This window comes from Cyprinodon tularosa, unplaced genomic scaffold, assembly GCF_016077235.1.
Source record: "Cyprinodon tularosa strain WSP-4 unplaced genomic scaffold, ASM1607723v1 ctg245, whole genome shotgun sequence".
NCBI lineage: Eukaryota > Metazoa > Chordata > Actinopteri > Cyprinodontiformes > Cyprinodontidae > Cyprinodon > Cyprinodon tularosa.
This window is the reverse complement of record NW_024038908.1, coordinates 508,526-535,602: the sequence shown is the minus strand read 5'-3', so window position 1 is coordinate 535,602 and position 27,077 is coordinate 508,526. Positions and strand designations below refer to the sequence as shown.

Here is a 27,077-nt window from a genome sequence, read left to right as displayed (position 1 = left end):
CATAAGCACCTTATGGCATAAAAAAAGCTTTCTGTAGACATTAAAACATTTCTACAAGATCCAGAAGGTTATGGGAATGCACCAACAAAAATAATCCACCTGCATACAAGTTTAGGATCCACGTGCATCTGCAAAGGCCCAAATTAAAGCCTTAACTTATAAGACTGCATCTGCAAATGCATAGTTCAATGATTAAAATAATAAATTAAAAAATGAAATAAAATATGCAAATGCCATATTTATTTCCACTTTACAAACTGTCCTCTTTGGATTCTACAACTGAGCCACATAAATGGGCCACTGAAAGATGGAAAAAAAATAAAATCCTTAATTTTCCGGCCCGAAGTCTGGGAAGTCCCTTCCCAGGTTTGATTCTTCTTTTCTTTTTAACTAACACCCCTAAACTTTTTATGAGTTGAATAAAACTGTGTTTTGGGCTTCAATAAATTATCCAACTAAACATTCCCTGGGAGCTCTAGTAAATAAGTTGCAGATGCTGTAACTGTCCAGCAGAGAGCAGCGTAGCTGGACCAATATTTACAGATGGTAATGTACTGTAGAACAGCAAAGCACCACAGTATCCTTTACTGTTGCTTTTCTGTTTCCCATACAGTGACTTTTTCTTTTTTTTTTGTCAGCCATGTAACGTTTCTTGGATATGACAGGGTAGCCAAAAAAATGTCTGACACAATATTTATCTGAAAAGCTCAAGGTCCACAGCTCTCACATGACAAGAGGTAGTATGTCCTCATAGAAACAGGATAAAAATGATTATAGCCACACACTGCTGATAATAGAGAGAAAGGACAAGCAAGTGGATATATAGGAGACCTGGAGAGAGTAGCAGAGAGAGGATGGAGTGGTGGGAGAGAGAAAAGCCCTAATGAGGTCAGGAATGATGTAATGCCTCTGTACACGCAGTTTGCTCTCCTCCTTCTCCATTCTCTCTCCTCCCACCTTCAATTCTCTCCATTTCTAGTTGCTTTTACTCTTAATGGGTTCTGTTGCTATCAATCCTTTTAACTGGTTGGCCTTCAGTGCACGTCTGTGTATGTAATTCAATCCTTGTTCTCCTTTTCTCAGTGTTAAAACCTATAACTGTATGAACCCAGGCTACATATAAGTGTTCTGAGGTAGTAAATAATAAAAAAATATATATATATTCCAACTCAAAGCATTTAGATTGGTTATTTATGACCCAATAAAGTCTAGGATGCACTTGTGAAAGCACTTAAGAAAAATAAAATGTACACCTTCTTTAAGGAAAACCAACTTCATCTCTTCTAAGTAATCAGACTTTGGATGGTGATAATAAAAAGCAAAAGTTAGACAACCCATGGAAAAATAAAGTCCAAGCAGTGGTATTGATATAGTAGTGTTTTCATGCTGCAGAAAGCTGCCAATATGTCCTTCCTTTCTGCATGCTTGATACAGAAGGCATGCAAAGACATCTGCATGCCTAGCAACAGCAGACCGTTTCCCCAAAGTGAGGCAGAGAGGAGGTGCTGACCAACATCTACTCCTGCAAACCAAACAGGACTCATCTGACACCAACAGCTCTGCATTAACTGAAAATTTATCGTCCTCCACATCCACTCGTGGGACACTTTATTAGCAACACCTTGCTGGTAGGAGGGTTGGATCCTCTTGTGTCATTAGAGCTGCCTGGGTTTCTATAGAGCAAAAAATTTAGCCGTGTCCGACTGTTCAACGAACCAGATTGGGATGCTTTAGAGCTTCACGCCATTCTTCCATATCCTGGTCTAAGTAGCCATCTTAAGAATGACAGAGTGTGGGTATTTAAGGGGTCCAAAGGAAATATCTCCCTCACTATTACACCACCACCAACCTGAAACACCGTTACAGGTCTGGATGAGTTTGTACTTTAATGTTTTATCAAATTTTAGAAAGTTGCAGATAAAAATCAAAATATTAATATTCAATGTCCTGACAAAATGTAACTTCTACATTTTCTAAGTATACTGTTAGGGGTTTGTTTGCTAGCACACCCCCTAGTGAACCATGCAGCTGAATTATCTGCAGCTGGTTCATCAAAAGCATGGCTTACTTTTCTTTACCTGACTTGCAAACTGTATTTTAGACCACGCAGATTATTTTCCATAAATATAGAATCTGTTTTGTTTTTTTTTACCTTTTAAATTAGTGTTTGAATATCAAATCGATTGTATTGGCTGCTGCACTTCCATTAATACCTTAAGTGTTGTTGTTAAAAAAGTACCTATAAAACTAGCAATTAAATTTAATGATGTTTAAAGCAAAGAAATATGATTAGAAAATGTAATTTTTTTTTTAACAAAAAAGCTTTTGTCCACATTTCCAGATTAAGTTATCTGAAATATTCAACAGGCTGTTATCAACAACTCCTACACTAGCACTAGCCTCGAGTTAACTGCTCTGCATAAAAATATTTATTTTATATAGATTTATTTTGATTTTTTTAGGGCACTAGTGTTTTTTTTCATCAGTAGGCTGACAGGAAAGGGGGTATAAGAGAGGGGGAGAGATATGCGGCAAAGGACCACAGGTCAGATTCACACCCAGGCTGGCCGCGTCAAGGACTAAAGGCCAATTTATACTTCTGACACATAGCCTCTGCAACCATCAAATCTGTCTCTGTGCGCGACCACGCCCCCTCACGCAGAGGTTCTGCAACCGTCGTCGCATACCTAAAAAAAAAATCGATCACAAACCTACGCAAACCTCAAACTGAAGTGCGCTGACAAAAAGCAGCTGTGATTGGTCCTTGGTATGCCTTTCTGGCTGTCTGTGTGTTCGTCCTTCTCGATTTGGTGCCGACGAGGAGTGATAACAGCAATGGATAACCCCGACAAAAGGTTGATCGAGGAGATTTGGAAGTACAACCACTTGTACGATGCCTCAGACATGTTTTGATAAATGAACACTCCCGCCGGATCCGACGAAGTAGTTCTCGAATAGGCTCCCCCTTGCTCTTTGGTGGGAAACTGCTCTGCATCCCTAGAAATTCCAGACCGACGTTGCAGAGGCATACCAGCTAAACTGGTTCATGAACTGACGGAAGCGACATTTGATGTGTGCGGTTGTAGAAGTATAATCCGCCCTTTAGGCCTCTGTACATGGTTCGTGCGTGCTAACCACTGCACCACCGAAGCAAGCTGATATATATTTAAATAAATTTTGATTGCTGTTAAGAAAAAAAAAAAAACTATATTTAATGAGAAATAGCTCAATAAATACAGGTGCTAAATTGCTAATTTCAAACCTGTCGAGATCTGAGTAATATCAGTTTTTTAATATTAAAATCAGCAAATGCCTGTTTTTATATGAATATAAAAAGAAATACAGCCCTTAATGAAAGCACGCCTAAAAGGGACAATATATGAACTTCATTTTTTTATTTGCAAAAAGTAAAAACACCTTTTGAAAATCTTTCTTTGAATTAGTCTTGTTGTCATGAGCCTCATTTTGTGACTTTTCTTCCCTAGATTGGACACACTCTGGAGGGGAATCACAGAACAACAGAAGGGTTTGACTTAACTAATGGCGTTTGGCAGGAAAGGGAACCAAAACAGATCGAATAAAGCAGAAGTTCGAAACTCGGGGCAAAAAAAAAAAAAAAAAAAAATGCTGAACCAAGGATGCTGGCCTACTGTCGACTCAAAAACTAGGAATACCAAACAATGCAGATAGATACATTACCTATAATTACCTATTACCTATAATAAAAATACCAATATTTTAAAGTTCCTGGCAGTAAACATTTATAATAAATTGATGTAAAGCTTGGCTGTCAATCAATCAATCTCTTAATAACGCCCTTTAACACCTTTGAAAACATTTGGTAGGAAGAACGAACATGTTTTCCAGGTGTATGGAGGTAAATACAACCTCTGGTGCACAAAACATCTTTTTTTGTTACCCAAATGAAAATATAAACTATTTGTTTTTAATGAAAGCTACATCCAGCTCTTAAATAAAGAGGTAGGGGCTGCACAGTGAAGCACTGAACAATCCATGCTACTTTTGACATTTCACTAACATTGCACATTTACAAATTGTTCAAATGCACCTCACACTTAAATGCAAGTAATCTGGATCCAAATCTCAGCTGCTTTCCTCAACATATTTATCTTGTCAGGTAATTAGCGAGTATAGAATTACACTTCTTTTTTCAGAGCAACAACCTGGTAATGGCTGCTGCTTAGGAAACTACTTATGACAGGTGATCAAATTACGCTTTGCTTCTTAGGTCACCAGTAACAGAAAAAAGGAGATGACAGCATTATGAATCTGGCTCCTGGGGGCTAGTAGACTTCCTCATAATGTGCATGCCTCTTAAATTGATCCCATAATAACTGTTTATGCTTAAAGCATGCGAACAACAAACTGAGCAGCAGCAATGTTAGCTGATCCTGAGGTAGACAACCCATCGTTTGAAGCAGCAGACATTAACAACCACCAGCCCTCAGTCGCACAGACACAGAGTGTGAGCAGAGCGGCTGTGGCAGGTGCCACGGAGCTGGAATGTGAAGCAGCCGGATGCCCTCACCACTTTGGCTTCACTGCGGCTCTACAGATTCAGGAAGAGGATTTTACTGTTCATTACAGCTCGATAGCAACAGTTTCTGACTGAACAGAGCACAGGTTTTAACTTAAGTGGAGAAGTTTGTACATTTTGGTGATGCGTTCATGAATGATGGGATGGAGCAGGAAGTGGATCAATGGAGTTTTTTTTTGCCTTTATGAGATATATTACTACAATAGCTTTAAATATGAAATGTGAGAAAAGAAAAAGAGAGACAGATGATAAACGGATGGATCAATTGATGAATGGAGCAGCAGAACTGAGGAGAGAAGGGGGAGAAATATTTTTATATGGCAAAATCCTTCCTTCGTCATCTTTACCGTCGACAGGCTGCAGCCATGTCCCGAATTTCTGCTTTCCAGCCACTTGTTGAAATTTGCATTTTCCCCATTCTCTAGCTTTTCCTCAGCCTCAAGCTTCTTTTCCAAACATACAGCTTTATGGTCGACCCAGAAGCAGTTCTGCGCAAATATAATCACGATATATCTGGTGAAATTGTTTTTATGAACGTACTTATTTAAAAAAAGAATAAAGCATTGGAAATGCCACATTTATCACATTTAATGAATTTGAATGCAAATTAAGGCCTTAACTTAAAAAAAATAAATAATTGAATGACTTTTAATGATTTTTAATGACCCGCGGAAACCCTGAGACAATGAGATACAACACTAGGTTTAGAAATACAAAGTCTCCCATCCAAGTTTCTCTTTACATACTTCAAAAGCCAGAAAACTAAAATAATTTTTTTATATATATATATATATATATATTTAAGCAAAAAAAAAAAACAAAGATGGAGACACCACCCTTAACATTGTCACCTAAAACCCAACTGATCGTTGATCAAATCATAAGATTCAAGCTCCTATAGAGAACCACAGCCATAATTTCATTTCTCATTTAGCTCTGCCCTGGCCATCAATAATTCAGCTCCTTAAACGATGATGAAGAGGAAGGAGCAAGGCAGAGGAAGATGAGGAGTCAGCGAGGAAGCAGTGGGCGTGTTCAGTGGAGAGGATGACTCCTTAACTAGTTCACTCAGCTTTCCCACATGGTCAGGCAGCGATTCACCGGAGAAGCATAGAAAACCACTCACACATAAAAATACTAATAAAGTCATAAATTAACAAGAGTAATTTTTTTTCCTTTACTCATTAATGAAGTCTGTTGAACAGGAATGAGCAATCACTGACTGGAGGAACGACTCCTTTAACAACCGTCTAACTTAATTATTGCTTCTAAAAACCAGAATTCATTTCATCGTTCGGCTTTAGGTTATAGCTTTGCACCTCCGCAAAAATCAAACCCTCAATATTAAAACCTTCAACCACCCCCCCTCTACAAATACAGCACATGCTCTGCCCACCATCTCCATGGCAGCAGGGAGAACATGCAGGAGCATATGGCTCATCATTTTCACTCTGCATGCCGAGGCTGGGCTCTCCTGGGGGTATCTACACCTTTCTCATCTCTCTTCTTTGTTCACTACAGTGTTCTTTCATTATCCAGCAAATCATGCTCACTTCTGCTTCATATATGCAGCCTTTACACAAAACCATGACTACTATTTTAAAAAGAAATTAGAGAAACAGATGAATAACAGGAGGAGCATTAGTCTAATTCTAGGTAACGTTGGGGTTTAGCAGTGCAGCTTCTTGTACGAATGTGAGTTTTACTGAAACTAGGCAAAACCGTTAGTCCGTCTGAAATCTCTGCCCTGTTGAGTCAACAGAGTCTTACTCTCACTGTTTGCTCCTTTTCCCCCTGTTTTAGTGCAGAGCCTCCCTGCAGCTCTGCCAAACCTGGAGACTCAGGCCACATGCAACTGGGATCAAATGGCTGAAGAGAACCGCAGGGAGCTCCCTCCAAATGTCACAGTTGTTTGAAGCTGGCAGATAGATTCCCTTAGTGCTCACTGCCAACACAAAGGCGCTGAAAGGACCAGATGTGTTTATGTACCTTAATAAAGACCAGGCACAGGAAATTCACAGGAAATAACACAACTGTAAATCTGAATAAATACAGCCGTGTATTTCTATTTCTTTTACATTCTGTTACGATATAAAACACAATGACCACTTTAGATATTCAAAGCCTATAGATGAACTGTGGGTCAATTTTAGAGACTAAAATCGGACCCTCCTCTTCTTTGCAAAAAGAGAGTGTACATTACCAAGGAAAAACACAGACACTGAGTAAAGGTTTTGGCAAACACTGACCTGCTCAGCACGATCATATCCTGCATCTTGTTTCTCCACCTTGACCTGGGGGTGTTCCTTGACCTTCACCTCCCCAGGCTCCAGCTTAGAGACCTTGTCCTTCATTACAGTGTCATCCTTATCCAGTAGATAGCGCAGCAGTGCATTGTCCTTCTTTTTAGGGCTCAGCGGCTCCTGCTTAGGAGTGATTTCTGCCCCAGACGCTGTGTTTCCGGCACCCTGTGATTGGTCCTGGCCCAGCTCTTTGCCCATTGCCTCAGCAGTGAGTTTGGGGAGGTCTCCAGGGGATGTACTGTTCTGAAGCAGTTGGTGGAGGATTTTGTGTTTTTCTTTGAGGGACGTGGCGTGAGCGCTCCCGACCGCGTGGCCGCCTCGTGCTCCGGTGCCAGCCTGGTCCTTTCCCTCTCCTCCGGCCCCTGGGGACAGGGGCGTCTCCAGAGGTTCTGGCTTCGTGGTGAGCAACTGCAGTAATTTTGTGTTCCCCTTGTTGTCATGCATACGACTGTGACCGTCGTGACCCTCGAGGGACCCTTCGCGTTCCTCCTTGGCCTCCGTTTGGTTTCTCTCAGCCTGGTTGTGTCCCTGATTCACCTCTGAGTTAGGTCCAAAGTCTCCTGCTCCACCAGAAATACTCGAGGTTCCTCCGAGTTTGGACATCATGTGAGGACTTACCCCCGACCCTGGTGTGACCCCAGCTGGGGAGCCTATCTTCCGGTCTGGGGAGCCTAGCGTATGTGCATGAGAGGGGCCGTGTCCATGCCCTACCCCGTGGCACTCACTGAGGGCCTGCAGAGCAGACAGAGAACTGCTAGTGTAGCTGTTAGGATGGGCGCTACCTGTAGTGCTGCCGCCAACACTTCCAGGGCCACCGCCACACATTCCGACAGGAGAGGGCGACTGTAGGCCTCCAGCTACGCGAGGACTGCCCGCGCCACCGGGACTGCCCCTGTGCCTGGGGGACAGCATAGAGTTCTGCTGAGGTGGGTGGGGCCCTCCGGCTGGACTGGGGCTGGCACGAGAGGGGCTGTTCATCCTCCAGTTGGGGCCCTGCTGTGGTGGCTGCATGCCCACAGTGTAGTTAGGGTGCGGCGGCGGACAGCCGAAACGGTAGCCTTGCATATGGCCACCCATGGCCGCCGGTTCTCTGGGACCAGCTGGGCCTGCGGGAGAGAAAGGCGTGCTGTTGCTGCTGATCGTAGTGTCTTGGCCCTGAAGCCCCGAGCCGGGCAAACTGCCTGGGGTTGGTGGAGTCATGGAGGGAGTGGAAGGGTTCATTGGTTTGGGGGCCATCCCTGTTTCCTGATTGCACATGTCCTGACCCATCCCACACACGGACTGCTCCCTAAATAAAACACAAACACACAGTTACTGAAAATATCGCCTCTAAAATACTAAATAACTGTCATCACATTTTATCTCCTTTTCCCTCAACAGAAATCGTTCCTGGCTTATTGCTTTTACACTTAGCAGTGTCTCCTTCCTGGAAGAAGCCACATAGAGAGCTACTAATGTAATTAACATTTTGTGTCTATACTAGTTCCAGTCCATCTTGTTCAGCCCTTTCTTTTTACTCAACAGGTTAACAAAAATCCTTCCAAGATATTGAAGGATAAGAATTAAAATGACAAAACCTTCTAAACATAAAATGTCAAACACTTGTAAAGAACTGCATAAAACCTGAAATTGCAGACATTACTTTTGATGTCATAATTCTATTTCTAGATAGAGTCAAGGAAAAAAGTTAGGATCAACTATATTCATAGAAATTTCTACCAACTTGTGTTTTGTATGCAGCTTTGTCTATTTCCTCAGTGAAGAAGCTGTTGCTGCCATTAAGTATTTTTTCATGGAACAAACTCATAGTTTGAGCTTTTGCTAAGGGTTTATCCTAATATAACTTTATTATGTAATATTATGGCCTGAACCTGAATGTATAGGAGTCTGAATATGACAGCATGACTGAAATGCAACTGAATGAACTGATCTGATGTAATTTATGCCCTAACAGATCCTAAACAATTGAACACAAATTTGACCAGTATGTCTGGTAAAGTGCCAGCTGCTGTGAATTAGATCTCTAGAATAGAAAAGGAAATAATTGATTCGTCCCTCCAACCCCTGATCCTAAGCAGATTTTTGATGCATTCCTGCTCCAACACAGCTAATTCCAATGACTGATTTACTTCCTCAGCATACCATCAAGTTAAGCAAAGGTCTGGTTAAGAGCCAGCCATTTGATTTTGCTGATATTTGATCATGACAGTTGAGCTGCTGACAGTGGATCTTAAAACTAGGGTTGCAGACCTCTGCTCAAGGGGGAAATTCAGTGCATCTGTGGCACAGCGACCAACAATTGGAAACAAAGTGAATTAATATGAATGTACTACATTTGGTCCAGATTAGACACAGACACAAGCAGTTGTGTCTATAGCAATAATGCTTTGCAGATGAATTTTAATTTAATTAGTCCAAGGCTCAAGCTTAAAATAAGTGTTATCAATTAGGGTGGGGCATCAACAATAGACAGGAATATAGAAACTACCTAATATCAGAGAAGAAGAATCCACAGCATTGTGCGTGTAACCATATGTTTGTGCTGCTTAACTTTATACTTTATAGGAAGCTTAAAAATATTATGTTCTCGCCTCAAACGATCCTAAAACATACTTTACATGCAGAACAAGAACAACTTTTAATACTCTGAGCTCTGTGAGAGGTCCCCTGGAAGTTGTTGCTGCCGCCATGCATGCTGGGAGAAATGCACACGCCTACTCTGATGCATGCTTGGTAAAGAGGGAGAAGCGAGAACAACATCCGGGGACTTTGTCCATTCTCTGTTTTGTTTTCTTGTAAATTGGAGCATTTCTAGGGCTGAGGCTGATGACAACGTAAAGTACACATATTGAGAAACGGCCTAGGTCATCCAGACTTGCTAATTTATAACGTACACTTTTATCAATCATTGTCTTAAAAAATTCTGAAACGAGAATCAGTGCCAAGTGGAAGCAAAACAAGGAACCTAGTGACAAATTAATTGCATTTCGATTGAAAAAATGTCACTAGCTCAGCTATCTGATGAGCCCGATTAAAGATCTTTACCTCTTCACATATAAATGAAAGCAAAAACATGTTGGTTAATGAAAAGGAGACATACCTCTGTAGAAGATGCAGGGACATGTAGAGCTGGGGTTCGTTGGTGGCAGGTGAGCGCAGCAGTTTACTCTTCGTTTGGGCAGAAACTATGGTTCCGTCAGAAAGGGAGAATCGGTAGATGGGACTGAATGCTTGACCTAGGCGGAGCACTGCAGACACGGCAGGGTTGGGCAAAGAAAACATTTGATTTAAAAAAAAATGTGCTTATTGAGGTACTGAAATAATGATTACTTGAATCATCTAAGGTGATGGTTTTTGATTTATTTTTGTCAACTTTTCCCCATTTTGTAACATTACAAATGTATTTGAATGATTTGATTTGTCAAAGAGAACCACAAATTTCTGCACAATTGTGTGGGAGAAAGAAAGAGATCATTTTGACATTTACTTTCTAAAATCAAAGCCAGAAGACACTGTTGGTACAGTAATAAAAATAAACGGCGTGGAACAAATTTCTGATTTATTCTTTAATTTCAGGTAACATATTTTCCTTCAATTTACCAATCATGCTGTACTTTATACTGGTCTATCTGCAAAGCAAGAGAGGAATTACAGGTTCTTTCTAATTTTAAAGATGTCCAAAGTAATTACCTTCTTGTTGATGTCTCTTGGCAAAAGACATCTCCCCGTCTTTCTGTAGATGGAACCTCTGGATGCAGCGCCTGACGAGATCCTCCCAGCCCGGTTTCATGGACGCCCGCAGTAGACTCGTGTCCAAGGACGTAATCTTACCTAATAACAAAAGGACAAGCGTATGCAATTTGCTGACATATGCATCTATAAATGTCTATGCCCGTTTGAACTACCACCTTGTTTAACAAGAGCATCTAGGATATTTGTGTTGATGCAACTCATCACTCATGGCGTTTTTATCACTAGCCACTCGAGCAGGTGCAATTTAAAATCATTTTAAGGATTGACAAACTCTTTCCAGCTTGACTGAGGCCAACCTGTCAGCCTATAACAGGAGCCGTTTATTGCCATACATCATATTAAACAACCACTAAGGGGATGAAAGACACCACAATGGGGTGTATAGTAGCTTCTTTCATCTAAGCAGGAAAAATGCTAAGCTATGCATCTTGAATTCCACAAATGATGGTAATTGTCATCTGTGTTGCACTAAAGGAGAGCTCAGTAAGTAGAGGCTTACATTCATGCACACCTACTGAAGCCTGGGTGGGAAACTACAGGAAATTACTATATGTCGCCAACTAACCATGAGTGTTTTTTGTGATGTGGTTGTGGGTGTGCATACCACACAAACGGCGTAAGTACATCAGAGGCCAGGTGATACACCAGTTTTGTTTTGTTTGTTTTTTTTACCCCACAGAGAGCAGACAAGAGGTGTAACTATCTGGTTCAATCAGGAGGGGCCTTTCCAAACAGTGGAATAGAGATTTTGAATTAGAGGCTCTTTGGAGCGGAAATTTCTTTAATCTGAAATCTCTTTTTGTTTCCGTTCAGACTAATATGTTAAAGATAATAGTTAAGGTTCAGATTTAGAGCTCTATGCATTAGCTTTTAGCTGCTGTATGTCCGGTCGCTTCTTGTACCTTGCAGGTCCTGTCGAGTAGTGAAGCTCTCGTGCATGGGAGGCATGGGTCTTTCCTTCGTTGGCACCCTCCGAGCCACGCAGATCAGGCACGACTGGAAGTCTAAGCAGAAAGAAGAGCGAGTGAACATGGGAAACAAAAGACGACTTGGAGGTTGGAACAAAGAGGACGAGGGTAAGACAGCTGAGATGAAGAGGGAGTGAGAGGGGAGGACAGGGGGGCGTAAAGGATAGCGACAGAGGGAGGGAGCGATAATGAAATGCATGTTATTCCCAGGCAGCATAATTAATACAGTTATTAATGAGCATGGGGATCAGGGCGCCTTTAGAGAGGAACAGCTATTGCTGGTGAGGGAAATGATGTAGTGTGACCTTTTAAAGGTGTGTGTGTTCAAGTGTTTGCGTCTGTTTCGCTGCCTGGTTCTAACTGACGTCCAATCACACATTCATCACACCTCCTCCGGCCCAACATGGCTCAGTAATGATAATCGTCTGCAGCACATGTAGAAATGACTTTGTCAATTCAACCGCTTGAGTGACCCCCCAAAACATGTCTGCCATCCAATAATATCCATAATCCCACATGTTCCCCACAGAGATAGATGAGTGGAAAAGGCAGTCATACATGTATGTAGGGAGCCTTGTGGGAGGTCTGGCCATAAATGTTTATCTCCATTGACTTTACCCAACTTCCTTCTTTCTGTGTCTGTCTGTGGCTGGAGTGATTCCCACAGCTAAAACCACTGATTGGGCTCTGACACAAAATGGCTCGCAAACCTTCAGGTCGAGTTGTTCTAAGTCTGTTTGCCAGAATACAGCTTGCAAAAGCTGATGATTAAAAGGCACAACAGAAGAACCTCAACATTTCCTTTAACAGTATAACAGCGGCTTCTCTGGTCTTTTTTTCCCCCTTCTAATGCACTTTTCTCTTTTACTCTGGCTCTGAGCTCGCCTGGCTGTGGATCTCCTGGACGGGGTCACATGTGGAGCTAGGGAAAGGGAGGGGTGGACTAGTGGGTAGGGCGTTGAACTTGGGTCCCAGAGCTACTCCCACAGACGGCCACTCTGGGTCCCTGAGCAAGACCTTTAACCCCCACACTGCTCCCTGGGGGCCGCACAATGGCAGCCCACTGCTCCCCAAGGGGATGGGTTAAATGCGGAGAGTTAATTTCTTACTTACGTACTTTTTACTTGTGCCAGTGTAATGAGAATAAAGTTCTATTCTATTTTGTTTAGCTCCCTCTTCTTGTATGTCTGTGTTTATCTAATTTAACCCAGAAGGTCGTTCACACCAAGCCTGGTTCTGCCCCATGCTCTGTCGACGACAAAATGCAAGCGAAAATCATCGCTCCAAGCTGATCCTTGTCTTGCAAATCATTGACTCTATAAAATCAACTAGATTTCATTGACAGAAACTTTTACCCAGTCTGACTGTAAAGCATCTAAAGATGACATGTTGTGAATTGGCGCTGTAGAAATAAACTGAATTGAACTGAAACTTTGAAAAGTGTTGGCCAATTTATTTTGTTTTTATCAGCTCCTCCTATGTGGATAATAAAGATATTAATGGTATTTTATCTCCTGAACTGCAAAGATGATCTCAGGATGCAAGATTCAAATCAAAGAGTAACATGATCAAATCTGCCTTTGTTTATCGTGCAATAGAAGTAGAAGAATCTGAGGAACTGAATTTACTGTGCAAATCTAACTTGAATAAAGATCTACTTGAAACTTTGTGTTTTCCAGAGAGATGTGTAGCATTTTGCATGACATTTTCCCTTCTGTTTATAAGGAACTAAGGGCCTGATCTTCAGAGGTTTTGTGCATCTTAAAACGGGTGCAAACATGTCTGCACACGCAAAGCAGGTCTTCAAGGACAGCGTGTGCAAACCATTTACTGCGCATTTGTCTTCAATATAGAGATCATATTCTAATGACCAAAGCTCACAAATTTATTGGAGGATATGCAAAGTTCAACATTTGTACTGTGCAAAGTGATTTTCCAAATCAGACGCTCAACTGTGTTGCATGTTTTTTGGTACATTTGAAAGCGAGTTGCAAAGTGACATGCAAAAATATATGCAGTTCTGATGATAAGAGGAGGCATTGGTACAACATTAAGACAGATTCTGGACGCCTGTAAACATATTTGGACTGTCAAAAATAACAATAGTAGAGTAATAATAATAAAAAAGAGATCTATAAGCCAGGTCAAATTAATATAGTGCAACGGCTGAAAATCTTTATACAATTAAACAAAATTATTATGGCATGATTATGAAAAACATTAGATGAGCCTCCAAACAGACATGTAGAGGGGTAGGGACTCTGCATCATTTTGCAACTTCGTTTACTATAGTTAATAAAGCACTTAAATATTTTGTAGGCTTTTATGAATTTTTTTTTTCTAATTATTATTTTCTCCATCTCAATGGCTTTACACCTCAATGGCCACTCTCAAACTTCCTACACAAACTCTGCTATTTTGGGGGGGCGGAAGAACTAAATTGGTTTAGATCTTAACATTTTGCGATCTTTGTAGATCACCCACTCATAACATGTACTAAAAAGAAATTGTACTTCAATTTAGCGTCTCTTGATTGGAATCTTTGAAGGTCAGCCCCTGTACGGCTGCTCTTCCTGAATGGAGAGCAATCATTGCACTGTGGAAGAACCGGACCCATGCTACTACCTTTCCTTATGACATGCAGTTCATGAGGGGAAAAAAATGAGAATGAACACAATGGAAAGATCCCCAGTCTCATTGATTAGTTCGGAGGATCAGAAATGTTTTGAACTTTGAAGGGCCCTTGGTAATAATACAAGACAACATAAACCTTTTCAAATAGTCGAGGAATTTAAATTAAAATCTAGCGATCTTTCTTAGAAACCTAAAACTGGGTAATCACTAGCTGTTTTAACCAATGAAAAAAAAGATGCAAAACACAAGGCTAAATTAATGCAGAAATGCAAGAAAATTCTTCAAGACATCCGGACATAGATCCCTCTCTAATTGGTCCAACTTTATTAAATAGGTTTTATCAAAAAATATATAAACTACTGAGAAAAACATAAAATTTAAGCAGTGGTTTTATTAGAAAAAGTTTTCTTTGATAAAAATTTCCCCCACCAATTGAACTTACTTTACAGGCTGGACTTGAAATATGTCCATTGTATAATTTTGCTACTGCAATAAAATAATATATCTGAAGGCTTTATATATATATATATATATATATATATATATATATATATATATATATATATATATATATATATATATATACATATATACATATACATATATATACATATATATACAATAAGGATTACCAACTTGTTACCTGAGGTAAACAGATTTGCTGACGATGCAACTCAACACTAATTTTTAGAAATGTAAAAACAAGCACCAATAGCTCTCGTCCACTTAACGTAAACCAGTAAATGTACTAGAAATGTAGTCATATGTTAAATTGATACCCTAAATGTAAAACACTCATACGGTTTCAAGGTTGTCTTATAAGGTCACTTCTTTAGTTTCAACTGATCCTCCAACCTGTCTCCATCCCCCACCTCCCTCCCTGCTTCCATACCGTCTCCTTCCTCCTTGATGGACTTGGGTTCTGACACTGCAAAACACTGCATGGTCTCATATTTCTGCTGCTGGGGCTCGTGCGACTCGTCCTGGTTCTCGCTGTGCAGGTTCACCAGCATGCGGCAGTTGAACGTGTGGCTGTTCCTCCTCGGACCCTCGTTGGACCACGGCACGCCGTTGACTGCAGGAGAGAGGGGAGCAAAGGAGATTTACAATCTGAAAGGGGCCACGGTTTCCTCTGACTGAAAGTGAACAGTGAAATATGAAGTATGCAAAGAGAGAGTCGAGAGGAGGCGAGTGCTCTGCATGTGGAAGACATAATGAGAGCAACATAGGGAGAACGCAAGCAGAGGAAGTGCAAAAAGAGGCGAGCTGTTGCTGGGTAGAGATCAGTTTTAATGAGCAGTTGGAACCCTGAGCCATCCGTCCACAGCAATGCATCACAGCCAGGCTTTCATATGCATGTCCTCCCAAAACATCCCTGCCCAGCTTTTTTTCTTCTGTCCAACTCCTACACAGGGACGAAATAACTCACACGGGCACACACATGAGAAGTAAGATTAAAAGACATGTATGGCCAACTCATTTCTTTCTAGCAAACTCCCATCACACTCCATCTGGTTTGTGATCTCATTCAGAGCATTGATAATCTCCCAGTAACTGGGACACAGCCCAGTGATCATTTACAGGGTACTCTGCTCTGTGCAGCTCTCCCACCCAGATGGCTGGATACTCAGACCTCAATCCGGAGCACCAGCAGAGGAGAACTCAGAGCTTCTAATGAGACATTACCTTGTGAGAAGTAAAGCTGTATTGAGGTTAATTTGAGGCAAAGATAATTAGAAAATGTCTAAACTATGGTTAGCTTTGCAAAAACTGCTGCAATGTTTACATTAGAAAAGCACAAAACAAGATTTTAATGAGTGGGCTGGAGAACATGAAAGTGAGAACAAGAAAATAGGAACTATCAGGGTGTGTGTTAGAGAATGAGAGAAAAAAAGCATAAAAAAAAATCTAGAGAAGGGGAAGGAAGGGCACAAAATGAGAATGTAGGAAGAGCCTGATGCTGCTGACAGGAGAGAAAGCCAAAAAAAGGAAGTTAATTAGCTGAAAAGCGAGGGAGGATGAGGAGAAGAGAGAGGAAAAAGTCTGGGCCGTGCATCAGCGAAAGAGAAAAAGAACCTTTAGGATCTTCGCACTTTGCTAAATCTTTCTCTGGCCAACTTTCAAACATAGATGGACTACAATAAACCTTATAATTAAAGTGAAATTGCTAATAAAAACAACCCAAGGTGATGAAAGATAGAAGATCCAAACACAGCATTTGTTGGCAGGGAAAATAAGCCGGGGGCTGACCTAGGGATTTAGGCAGCAGGTTCTTGATGAACTCGGCGTGATCTCCAACATGCAGCACGCTGTAAACGCTGGTGTTCATCAGCTCCTCCTGGTTGTAGCGCAGGTACTGGGTCACGTTCTCAGACACAAATACGATGTTACCCTCCATGTTCACCACAAAGAAGAAGCCATCAAGGGCCTGGAGGAGGAAAAAAGGGTTTGTTAATAAGGTTCCTCCACAAAAAAACTTCACACACAATGATAAACCTGCTGTTAGGGCAGTTATCACCATCATTAAGAAGTCTCTGTTAACAACCCTACAGTCGGTAGCCTGAAAGAGCAATATAGTTTATAAATTAAGCTTTTATCACTCAGGGATTTATTAATAGATTTAGGTTCGGATCTATTGTATTTACAGTGTTATTATCATTTAAAGCATGAAAGACAATCAAAACAGCTGATTCTTTCTACATACTGTGTAAAATCTGTATCTGCAGCCTATTTTTAAGGGCCAGGAAGGTACTTTTATTGGTATTGATACAGCACTGTTTATTCACAGTAAAAGAAGCATAAAAAAGACAAAACATATATATATATAAAAAAAAAAAAAAACAGTACACTAAAAAATAGCTTTTTAAAAGCAAATTAAAACAAATAGACAAGAAATTTAGTAATTTTAATAATCTGACAATTATAGAGAGGCTGCAGTAAAAATAACTGCTTCCAATCTGGATTAAAGAAGCGAAAGATTTAAGCACATTTTATATGTTCTTTTTTTATATCAGCACAATCCTGGAGGATAGTAAATAAATGCTGCTGCCCTCATATAGTTGTGCTTGTGGGAACCCAGAGAACAGGCCTATAGAGGCAACAAATATTCCTTCCTGACAAGCGGCTCAATGACATGCAATCAGAAATAATTCTGTAACTTTACAAATGATGTTTTTTCCAGCCATTTTGGATAAACTGAAGTTGTTTTTCTGATTTTCTTTGTTTATAGAGACTAGCAAAGAGGGATATATAAAATAGATCTTGAGGGATCCCAACTATGAACTTTTGTCCCTTAGACAGATTATCATCAACACAAAAAAAAAAAAAAATAGTACTAGTCCACAGCAGAGGACTTGCACCAGCACAGTACCATACAATTAAACCCACATTTCCTTTTTATTAATCTAAATGTTATGAAACTAGTTGGACGAACACAGAAGTATGACCTTTCTATTCATAACAGGATCAGGTGCAACTATACTTGATGACACACAATCGGTAAAAAACATGTTTCCGCTTCTTGCTAGTGGCAGAAATACATAAAAATCCTCAGTCATTTTAGACTCAGTGAAATAATTGGCTGAGACATATTTAAACAGACAATTAAAACACCACCTAAAGATTTCCACACCACACAAATGTCAGGAATCGGGTAATCAAGTTCGAGGGCAGGTCAAAGACCTTCCTGCTAGGTTGGAAATAAACTGTGAATTGGTGATGTGTATAGTGGCGCAGGGGAAGGGGAATGGTAATATCATAAAGCAACAGTCGAAACTAGTGTGTTTATTTATTCCACATCTTAAACATCAAGTGTTAACCACAAACCAGACACTTAACAACACAGTGTGTTAAGTCTTTAACAGTTATTTAGGGTTGAAATGGTGCAACACAGATTGAGTTACTCTCTATATTGATATGTCATTGCTTAACTGTTATCTAAAGAACAATAAATTTAAACTTCATATTAATTTTATACAGACTGAAAAATCCATGAGTTCAAGTTTTAAATAAAAAAGAAAAATTAAAAAGAAGGAATTCTGGCTTCTTAGTACAACGGAGTATTAGGGCCAGGCTGGAATTGTTTTTTGTTTTATTTTTATATATGAGAATAAAGTCATAATATGAGAATAAAGTCGTAAAATGATGAGAATAAAGTAAAAAAAAAATACAAGAATGAAGTCATCATACTAAAATGTGTTTCAGAAAAAAAAAAAAGATACTGAGAATAATTTGATCCTGGTATGATAAAAGACTTAATATTTCCTTATTTAAGAAATTGATGCCAAAGTATAACTTTCTAAGATGCTCGTCATTTTAGAAAAGACAGTGCTTCATGTAAGAGTTGTCATAAAAACAACTTTATCCTTATTCTCATAAAGTTACAACTTTATTCTTGTAATTTTATGACTATTCTTATGATACGATTTTATTCTTGTAATATTATAACTTTACTCTCATAATATGACTTTATTCTCGTAATATTACTTTATTCTCATATAACGACTTTATGTTACAACATTATTCTCATAATGTTACGACTTTATTCTGGTATTTAAAAAACAAAAACAAACTCTAGCCTGGCCCTAATACTCGTACATCAGGGCATCCTTTAAAAATTTATGACTAAAATATTTCTTCAGATTTTGCTAAATAACACAGAGACCAATTTCTTATATAAGTTATGCAGTCATTTTAAGTAGAGAAAAAAATCCTTATTTGCTGGTGTGCTGTAACCTGGAGCACATACTGAGCCCTGATTTATATCAGGTGATTTTTGTGCTATTTGGACATGATTACCCCATGTTTACAGAGAAACCACTGGTAAAAATCAGTGTTTCACCCTAATAATAAAAAAAAAAAAACTAAAAATCACTGCAGCTGATAAAAGCCAAACAAACTGCTGTGTATGGTTAAAGCATGAGAAGGAAGAACAGTGCTTAATTGCAAGAACAGCCCCAGGTCAGCCATTACACACAAGATCATGTCAATTAGACCATCAAATCACCTAAAGCCTTTAGAAGGAGAACACTGATGCTAATGAAGCTTTGGAAACTTGTGCCAAGATGGGGAAAAAAAAAAAGGAGACTCCATCTGCTTCAGCCCTCTGCTAATAAACAGACATTTACCATCTTTGTAAAGCACATTTTTTTTCCTATGACTCTTGACAAAGTCACAAAACCACACAGTCAAATTCATTCAAAGACAAAACGTTAAGATTCTGGAAACTCTCCTTTTTGATTCAAGCCTGCAAAATGATGGACCGTTTTGACACATCTAAATCTAAAAAAACTCAAAGCCACCTCATCCATCAGTGCATTAACTGGGGCTGTTCCAAACTGCAATGTGGTTATGCAAGCTCATCCTGCGTGAGGAAAGAACATGGACCGGACAGGATAAACATTGCGTAGTGCCAACTCTAATGCTCCTCCAGACACTATTGCTCAATGCAGTTGGCCAATACTTTTGATTTACACTGCCCTCCTTTTATATACACTGGAGAGAGCTGAGGCAATACAAGTACACGTGTTCCAAACAGCATCATTGGGAACAATTGTACTTTTCCTGTGCGCTATTCATTCTCCATATCTACAACACTACAGACTGCATCAATACAGATTAGTAATGTCAGAACAACACCAAACTTTTCCCTTAGCATCAAGCATATGTAGCAATCTAACACTTGATGCGTCTTATTGGGATTTTGGGAAAGAGTAACACAAAGGCACACCTAATTTTAAAGCTTTTTTTTTAGGCCGATTCTTGGATCTCATATTCTTATTCCTCAATCTACATGTTAAAAATGACACATTGATAACAAAGGCTACACAAGCCTTAAGTTGAAACCAAATAGACACAGCTCTTTACAAATAAAATAAAACATTAACCATAGCAATTATGGAGCTGAACTTTATGGCCACAATTTAGGTCCATAGAAAATGGAGGGGAGCCATAATGCATTCACTCCACTTGATCTTAAGGCATGGCTGTTAAACACACTTATAAATAAACCAACTTAAGCTTGAATTGACACAGAAACAAGCTAAAAACAACCAAAAATCTATCTCTGATTCACACAAATAATATTGCAAAATGGTTCACTTCTCAAAGCTTTATATAAGCTTTAAGCGCTCACTTTGGTAGTGAATAAATAAAAAATTGGACAGCAAAACTCTTTCAAGTAAAATCATTTTCATAAAATGATGGACTTGAAAACAAAAAAAGAATGATCTAAACAAATTAACACACTTTTAAAGGTATTCTGCTTTTGTAATTGCATCTCAGTTTGCTTAAAAAAAAAAAAAAAGTTTTTTGGGAGAAAAGTTGAGAACTTTCTCTGTCTTTAAATTTCGTTTTTAAAACAAGTTTCAGTCCATAGCAAAGGACTCTACTGAAAAAACCCTGAAAAGTGCTGACCATAATAAAATAGGATAGAAAATCCCTTCATTGTCCCACAATGGGGATATTGTGGTGTTACAGTAGCAGATGGTTATAGTAGAAGTGGTCACACAATGTAGACCTTAAAAAAGTGTATAAAAATAACAGATAAGAAAATAAAACAAATAGGTTATATTATTATATATATTGTACTGCACAGTGTTTTTACAATATAAATACTCTGTATCTGAAGAATAAAAAATCAATATACAGCTATGGACATTTTTACAGTAATGGTTATGTGAAAAATAGCAACACCAGAGATGTGCAAAAAAAGACAGAAGCATGTTATTTAACTAAAACAGAAACTGTGCAAAAATCAGCAGCAATGTAACAACTTATTGAGGTTGTTGGGAACAATGAAGGTTATAAAGTCTTACTTTATAACCATCTTACTAACCTGGCTTATTTTCAGGGAGATCTTGCCAAACTCAAACCCCATTTTTTTTAGTTTCCCCATAATGGAAGATTATGGTTGTAGCTCTTTCTAACGATACAATAACCCAAAACAAGTTTCGACCATTCACTGGCACACTAGATAGGCCAGTATTCTACATAGGGAATTTATATATCATGTTAGGAATGCAAATGTTAGTACATGACCTAAATGCTTCCAATTTAAAAGACGTTTTGTGAAGAGCTCATGTAGAATGGCTTGACAATGTAGATTTGTCCATGCTCTCAACTTTGATTAGCAGGAAGTGGACTGCTCATTTGTGGATGTCTTGGACAACCACTCAGTATAGCTTTCTTTTGAAAACCATGCATCCTGAAATGTACATGTTCAGTGCATTGCATTTCATACAGACTCAATGGACCTCATGCAACATTTTCTTGCTCTTCAAGTACATTTCTCCTACTTTTTCTCAGACTTAAGAACGAGACATGTCAGATTAAACAAATGTTATTTTGTTCAGTAAATTATTGTAAAAGATCCTCGTAAGCGTGATGCAGTCCAGCTGTTTGTATGTCATGGCGCTTTCTGTGAAATGTAAATCTGCTTAAACACTGCCCCAATTATTTCATATAATGCTATGAATTCCCATGCCTCTGAATGAACACACAGGTGTTCACAGGAATGGCATTGAAGACAAAGAAGAAAAACTAAAGGTTTGCGGATCAAGGTCTGACAGAACTGAGCAGAAATGCAACATCAGGGCTGAGCCCCCTGTTGTTCACACTGATGACACACAACTGCGTCCCCAGGTTCACCACCAATCACATTTTGAAGTTTGCAGATGACACCACAGTGGTGAGCCTCATCAGCGATAGATCGATAGAGTGCAGCACGTAGTCGAAACACACCGGGCATTCGAACCGAGCCATCAGCTCCGGGGCGGGTCCGAGAACCCAGGTGGACGGGGACAGGGAGCCAGCAAGGGACAAAGCGACGAAACCCAACCTGGCCGGGGGAAGCACGGTAAGGCAGGCGGGGGGGGGGGGCAAACCGTGACCGGGTCGGGTCAGACCAGTCCCAGAGCTCACGGCTCGGTTCGAATGCCCGGTTCGGTCCAGTCAGCGGCCCAGCAGTTTCAATAGTAGCTGGATCTCTAACTGTTCTCTCTTTAGGAAATTTAAGCAGTATCATCTGGATACCAACATGCCGGATGCAGGCACAGTGACCAATGGAATACATTTTGAATGTATAATTGGAGAGTTGCATAATATATAATAATGTAGCCTAATAAAATGGACCATTGCTTCTAGGGAAAACAACTATAGTCATTTAGTTAAAAGGTGACTAACTGTGCAAGACTCCTACATCAAGTCTGTATCCCTCATAAAATTTGTTCATACCTGAGAGAAAATTCAAAAAAGGAGAAATATGGTGAATGACATTTTCTCCAAAATCACCCCTACCAACGATTTTAGAACCAATTTGTTCGTACGAACTGATCTTGCATGAGGCCCAATGACTCTGACTCAAAGTGACTGGCAATCCACAGATTCCCCTGAAAGAAGATTCCATGTTAACTACTCTGACTACATAGAGGAAACAAGAATGCAGAGCTACACGAAAAATAATGACGCACTGATAACACCGCTATTAGTGTGAAATCTCAAACACATTAAACCATTTAAGTACTTTCAAGGCAGGTGCTTTTTCATGGCAGTTTTCTAAAACCCTCCAGGGCTTTGACTTTATCTTTTTAAATTGACAAGCATTTAATGGTTTGAACTCTGTAAAAAAAAACAAAAAAAAACTTCAGTTATGCAATTATGTTAAACATTTAATTGCTGGTCAAACAAATTCTCCATATAAAAAGAATGAAGGTTGTCATTGCTTATGGCAAAAAAAAGACAAAATATGAAAACTTTTTAGGGCACTTGATACGCAACAGTGACGTGATGTAATGAACATGTCCGCAGAAGGTTAAAAGAGCAGCACAAAAATGTTTCCCCACATTCCTCCATCTCTCTCTGCATTTGGAAAAGCAGAGTCTCACACACGGGGTGGGGGTTGTGTGGAAGCTTCATCCTGCCGCAGGCCTTTCTCCTCTGAGTGGGCTGTAATGAGCCCAGATTGCGAAAGTGAACATGTCCTGGAAGGGAGCTGGTGTGAATGGACTATCGCCGTGTTTTTGGGACTGCTGACAGATGGGAAAGCACGCAGGCTGCACTGGGCTATATTTAGCTGCGAGTTAGTGTGTCGATTCAGTGACGCTGGACCAGAAGTGCTATAAATATTCCATGACAGGACGGATCTAGAGGCGAACGAAGGGAAGATGGGAAGAGAGATCAGAGTGAGCTTGGGAGGGTGGAAATGGGTGAGCGGACACGCTCAATGGACGGATTCATCCAACTGGCTGTTGCTTTCTTTTATAAGTAAGCACTTCACTGGCTCTCCGTCGTACGACGAGGACATTGCCCTGCTTGCTGATTTACAGCCAATCAGGGGCGGATGCAAGATGCTGGCAGCTTACACTTCACACAGCCACACTCTGACATAACCACTACTGGTGCAGCTGTGATTGTTCTTTGTGAATGGTGCTCTTCATTAGAGATAAAAATCAGCCCTTCAAGAGTTGACTTTTTCCTGCGGTGGAGAATTTCCGCTAGTGACACTTTAGAAAATTATCCTTCAGTACAGTGAAACCTCCTTAACTCTAAAGCACCACGGAAAAGTATTCACACCCATTGAACATTTTCTTCATCTTAATAAGAAAACAAATATTGATTTGTACTAAACCAACACGCTGTGAGACATAGCTGTGCTATGGAAGGAAAGGGACACAGAACTTTCCAAATTTACAAAGTAAGAGAAAAAAAGGAGAATCTGTTCACAGGATCACTATTAGCCAAGGTCTCCATAAATCTGTGAGAAAAACCAACCCTAAAAATCATCAATTGCCCACAATGAGACACAGTGGCAGGATCTTGCTTTGGGGGAGGCATGAGTTCAAATTCACAAGGACTGCATAGATGGATATAAACATTTTAGCCTGCCCATGTGAAAAGAACTTTGTTATATATTCTAAAAAACTACAAGAATAATTCAATTACAGTAAAAATACTAATACGAATTTGGCTGAAAAACAAAAGGGTATAAATAGATTCTGTGAGGCACTGCGGATGACATAATGATTAATTAGACAATCCACCCACCTCCAGCATCATTGGTCCCAAGGCATCTTTGTCAATCACACTTTGGCCTGTTGATGAGACATCAGCCTTCTGCACCTCCTCCTCGTTTGCTGCTGCCGCCTTTTCTGTTATCACAGAAGTCAATAATGCAAACTTAATAACCAGATACACAGATTGAATTCATACAATGACAAAAAAACAAAAACACAAAGGCAAAACATAGAGGTCACAGAGTAGAAGCACAGAGAAACAATTCTTCATTTCCCCCTGCAGCCGGCCCAGATACTTTAAAGAGGTCACCTGCTGACAGGGATTTGAACAAGTATCCATCTGGTAACAAAGCAAACACGTTTGGTCCCCTTTGTGAAAACATGCGGCCATGGCTTCAGCCCAAGCACGGAGCAGCAAATAGAGTGAAAGGTTGTTGTAAACGAGCGTGTCAGAGCGCACGGCTGCCACACCGGTGACAGACACTGGATAGATTACAGTCATGTGAAGAAAAAAAAAAAGGGCTAATATGGAACAAGGATAATGTGTAAACAACTCCTGTACAAAATAGGGGAACAAATTGTACCCAGGGACACAAGTAGGAGGGGCAGAATGTTTGACTTAACTCACACCAAGAACTTATCTAATCAGGTTTATAATCAATAATATTATGGAATTACATCAGATAATTTAAAGCTTAAAAGTTGGGCAGCTTTTTAAAATATGCATTTGTCAAATAAATTTAGAGATTCTTTTAAAATTAGATAGACAAATTTACTCACAACAGATAGGATCTTTTTTTGTGTGAATTTGCACTATATATGAAACATGTTTTAAATCTTCAAACAGTGAAAAGGATAAAACTAATTCAAAAACAATGGTACTGGTGAAACTACTAAACAGCCAATCAGAAACTTCCACACTTTTCCACATAAAAGTTGCTAATGGAAAGTTGCTAAAAAGAGCAAAGACCCATGTTGAAATGGACAGATTAGGGACTAGTGGAAAACAGCCATCGGACATCTGTAGATGTGTCTTTTTCATTCAGTTTTTGATGAGGTGAGGGAGAGCAAGACTTTTAGCAGATAACAGGAAGGCCAATCAGTTCAACAAAATAGCTCAGCTTTAATCTTAATTTGCTTTTAAAAATTTGCCTGCAATGGAACATGCAAGATTAAAAAAAGGTTGAGGACTTGAGTAAAGGTAAGGAATTAACACCTATAATTTACTGCTCAATCCCAAAGTTGTGGTCCAGACCCTACAATTTATTACAAATTAACAAAATGTACAGAAAAAAATATATATAATGGTTAAAACGCAGATATCCTACTTTGACAATAAATGAATAAAAATAATAATAAAAAAAATATAGGTTCTTGAGGTTTATTTTCACCTAAAACACCGGTCTAGTTAAATTACTAGCATTATTCAAATAACTAATTTTCTGGAGGTTTTCAGTTATACTTTCTTGGTCTTGGTATAAAATATGAAGACTAATGCTTAAATGATTCTAATCATTCTAGACTCCTAAAGCCGGTTAAAAATGTGAACAAAGCAGATACTTGGGTTAAAAACAAAATTCACATATTTAATAAACCAAACCCTTGAAAAACACAAACAATCCATCTATGCATTTCTCTGTGTGACTGGGTTAATAAACATGCAGAGAGGCCTTATGTTTAGAGCATAGGCTGCCCTACTTTCCAAGTCGAAGATGAGACACAGAATATGAGTGGGCTGTTTTTTGAAGGGGGGGGGGGGGGGGGGGCATTGAACGGGTGCACCACGCCAAAGAGAGAGCTGACCATATGGTGACAAAAGATTGTGCCGAGAAGCAAACAGAATCACGCTTTTCCTTTTTATGGTTATGAATGTGTGAAAGTTAACACAAACACAGGTTTCCCTCTGTGCTGTGGGTTTGTGCAACAGCCCACAGAAAAGTATTAATCTCTTTCAGCATTAATGATTCATGCATCAGCAGGACCTTTTCAGGCCCAGCGGGGTCCTGCAGACCAACACAGCTGCCCTGAGTGCAGACCCATCACTCAGTGTCATGGCCGACTTCCCTGGCTTTGTGTCTTTCTACAGAAGTGTGGCGCTGTGCCACAGAAAGCAGGAGCGACTGATCAATTAATAGGATTTTGTAACATATTAACGACTAAATAATATGCAACTACCGAAATACATTTGTAGTTCTCTTAATCAACTAAAATGTTTCTTTTTTTAGTGTTATTTATGAATATTAAACAAAGCTAGTAGTGGCAACTCATTAATAAATAATGGAAAGGTGTATCTTTTTGTAGGCAGCACAGACTATGAAAAGACATTTACCCTCCTACAGTTTTCTTCTGCTTTAGCTTTTTGGGGCACTTAAATATTTTCAGATTGAAAAAAAGAAAAAAAAAGAATCAGGAAAAAAAAGAATCAGAAGTATCCAACGTAAATACGAGAAGCTGTTTATAAATGCTTATTGAATTTATTAGAATTTCTTTTCTTGCAAAAAATATCCTACCTCTATAGCCAATATAAGAAGAAAAACATAATCTGACACAGGTTTGTAGGGAAATTCGGCTTAAATCAGGGTTTATACAGGAATGAAAAGCTCAAATTTAATGCTTTTAATGCTCTTCTAATGCTCTTAGAAATAATTTTAATGCCACCAACAGGTACTCGTCAACAGCCTGCAGGAAATTAGTGTTTTTCCCCCCCCATTCTTTAGCTTTTTCTCCGACTCAAGCTTCTTTTCTGAACATACAGCTTTGCGATCAACCAGAAGCAGTTCCACGCAAATATATCTTGATATGTCAGACGAAATTGTTTTATAAACTTTTTTTTTTAAATAAAATATTTTAA

At 39.5% G+C, this 27,077-nt stretch overlaps 1 protein-coding gene across 9 annotated transcripts in view; it reads right to left on the bottom strand.

Moving 5' to 3' along the window:
* The window catches only part of ncoa2 (nuclear receptor coactivator 2), a 95,737-nt gene that overhangs the window by 18,865 nt on the left and 49,795 nt on the right, over nt 1–27,077 (bottom strand). For all 9 annotated transcript variants that reach the window (XM_038287745.1, XM_038287743.1, XM_038287750.1 and 6 more), the window contains 7 exons: nt 24,258–24,361; nt 16,467–16,644; nt 15,109–15,291; nt 11,517–11,618; nt 10,552–10,692; nt 9,962–10,109; nt 6,808–8,149 (listed from right to left, as the gene is read on the bottom strand). In XM_038287745.1, the coding sequence (XP_038143673.1) occupies nt 6,808–8,149; nt 9,962–10,109; nt 10,552–10,692; nt 11,517–11,618; nt 15,109–15,291; nt 16,467–16,644; nt 24,258–24,361 (2,198 nt within the window). The remainder of the gene's footprint in view (nt 1–6,807; nt 8,150–9,961; nt 10,110–10,551; nt 10,693–11,516; nt 11,619–15,108; nt 15,292–16,466; nt 16,645–24,257; nt 24,362–27,077) is intronic.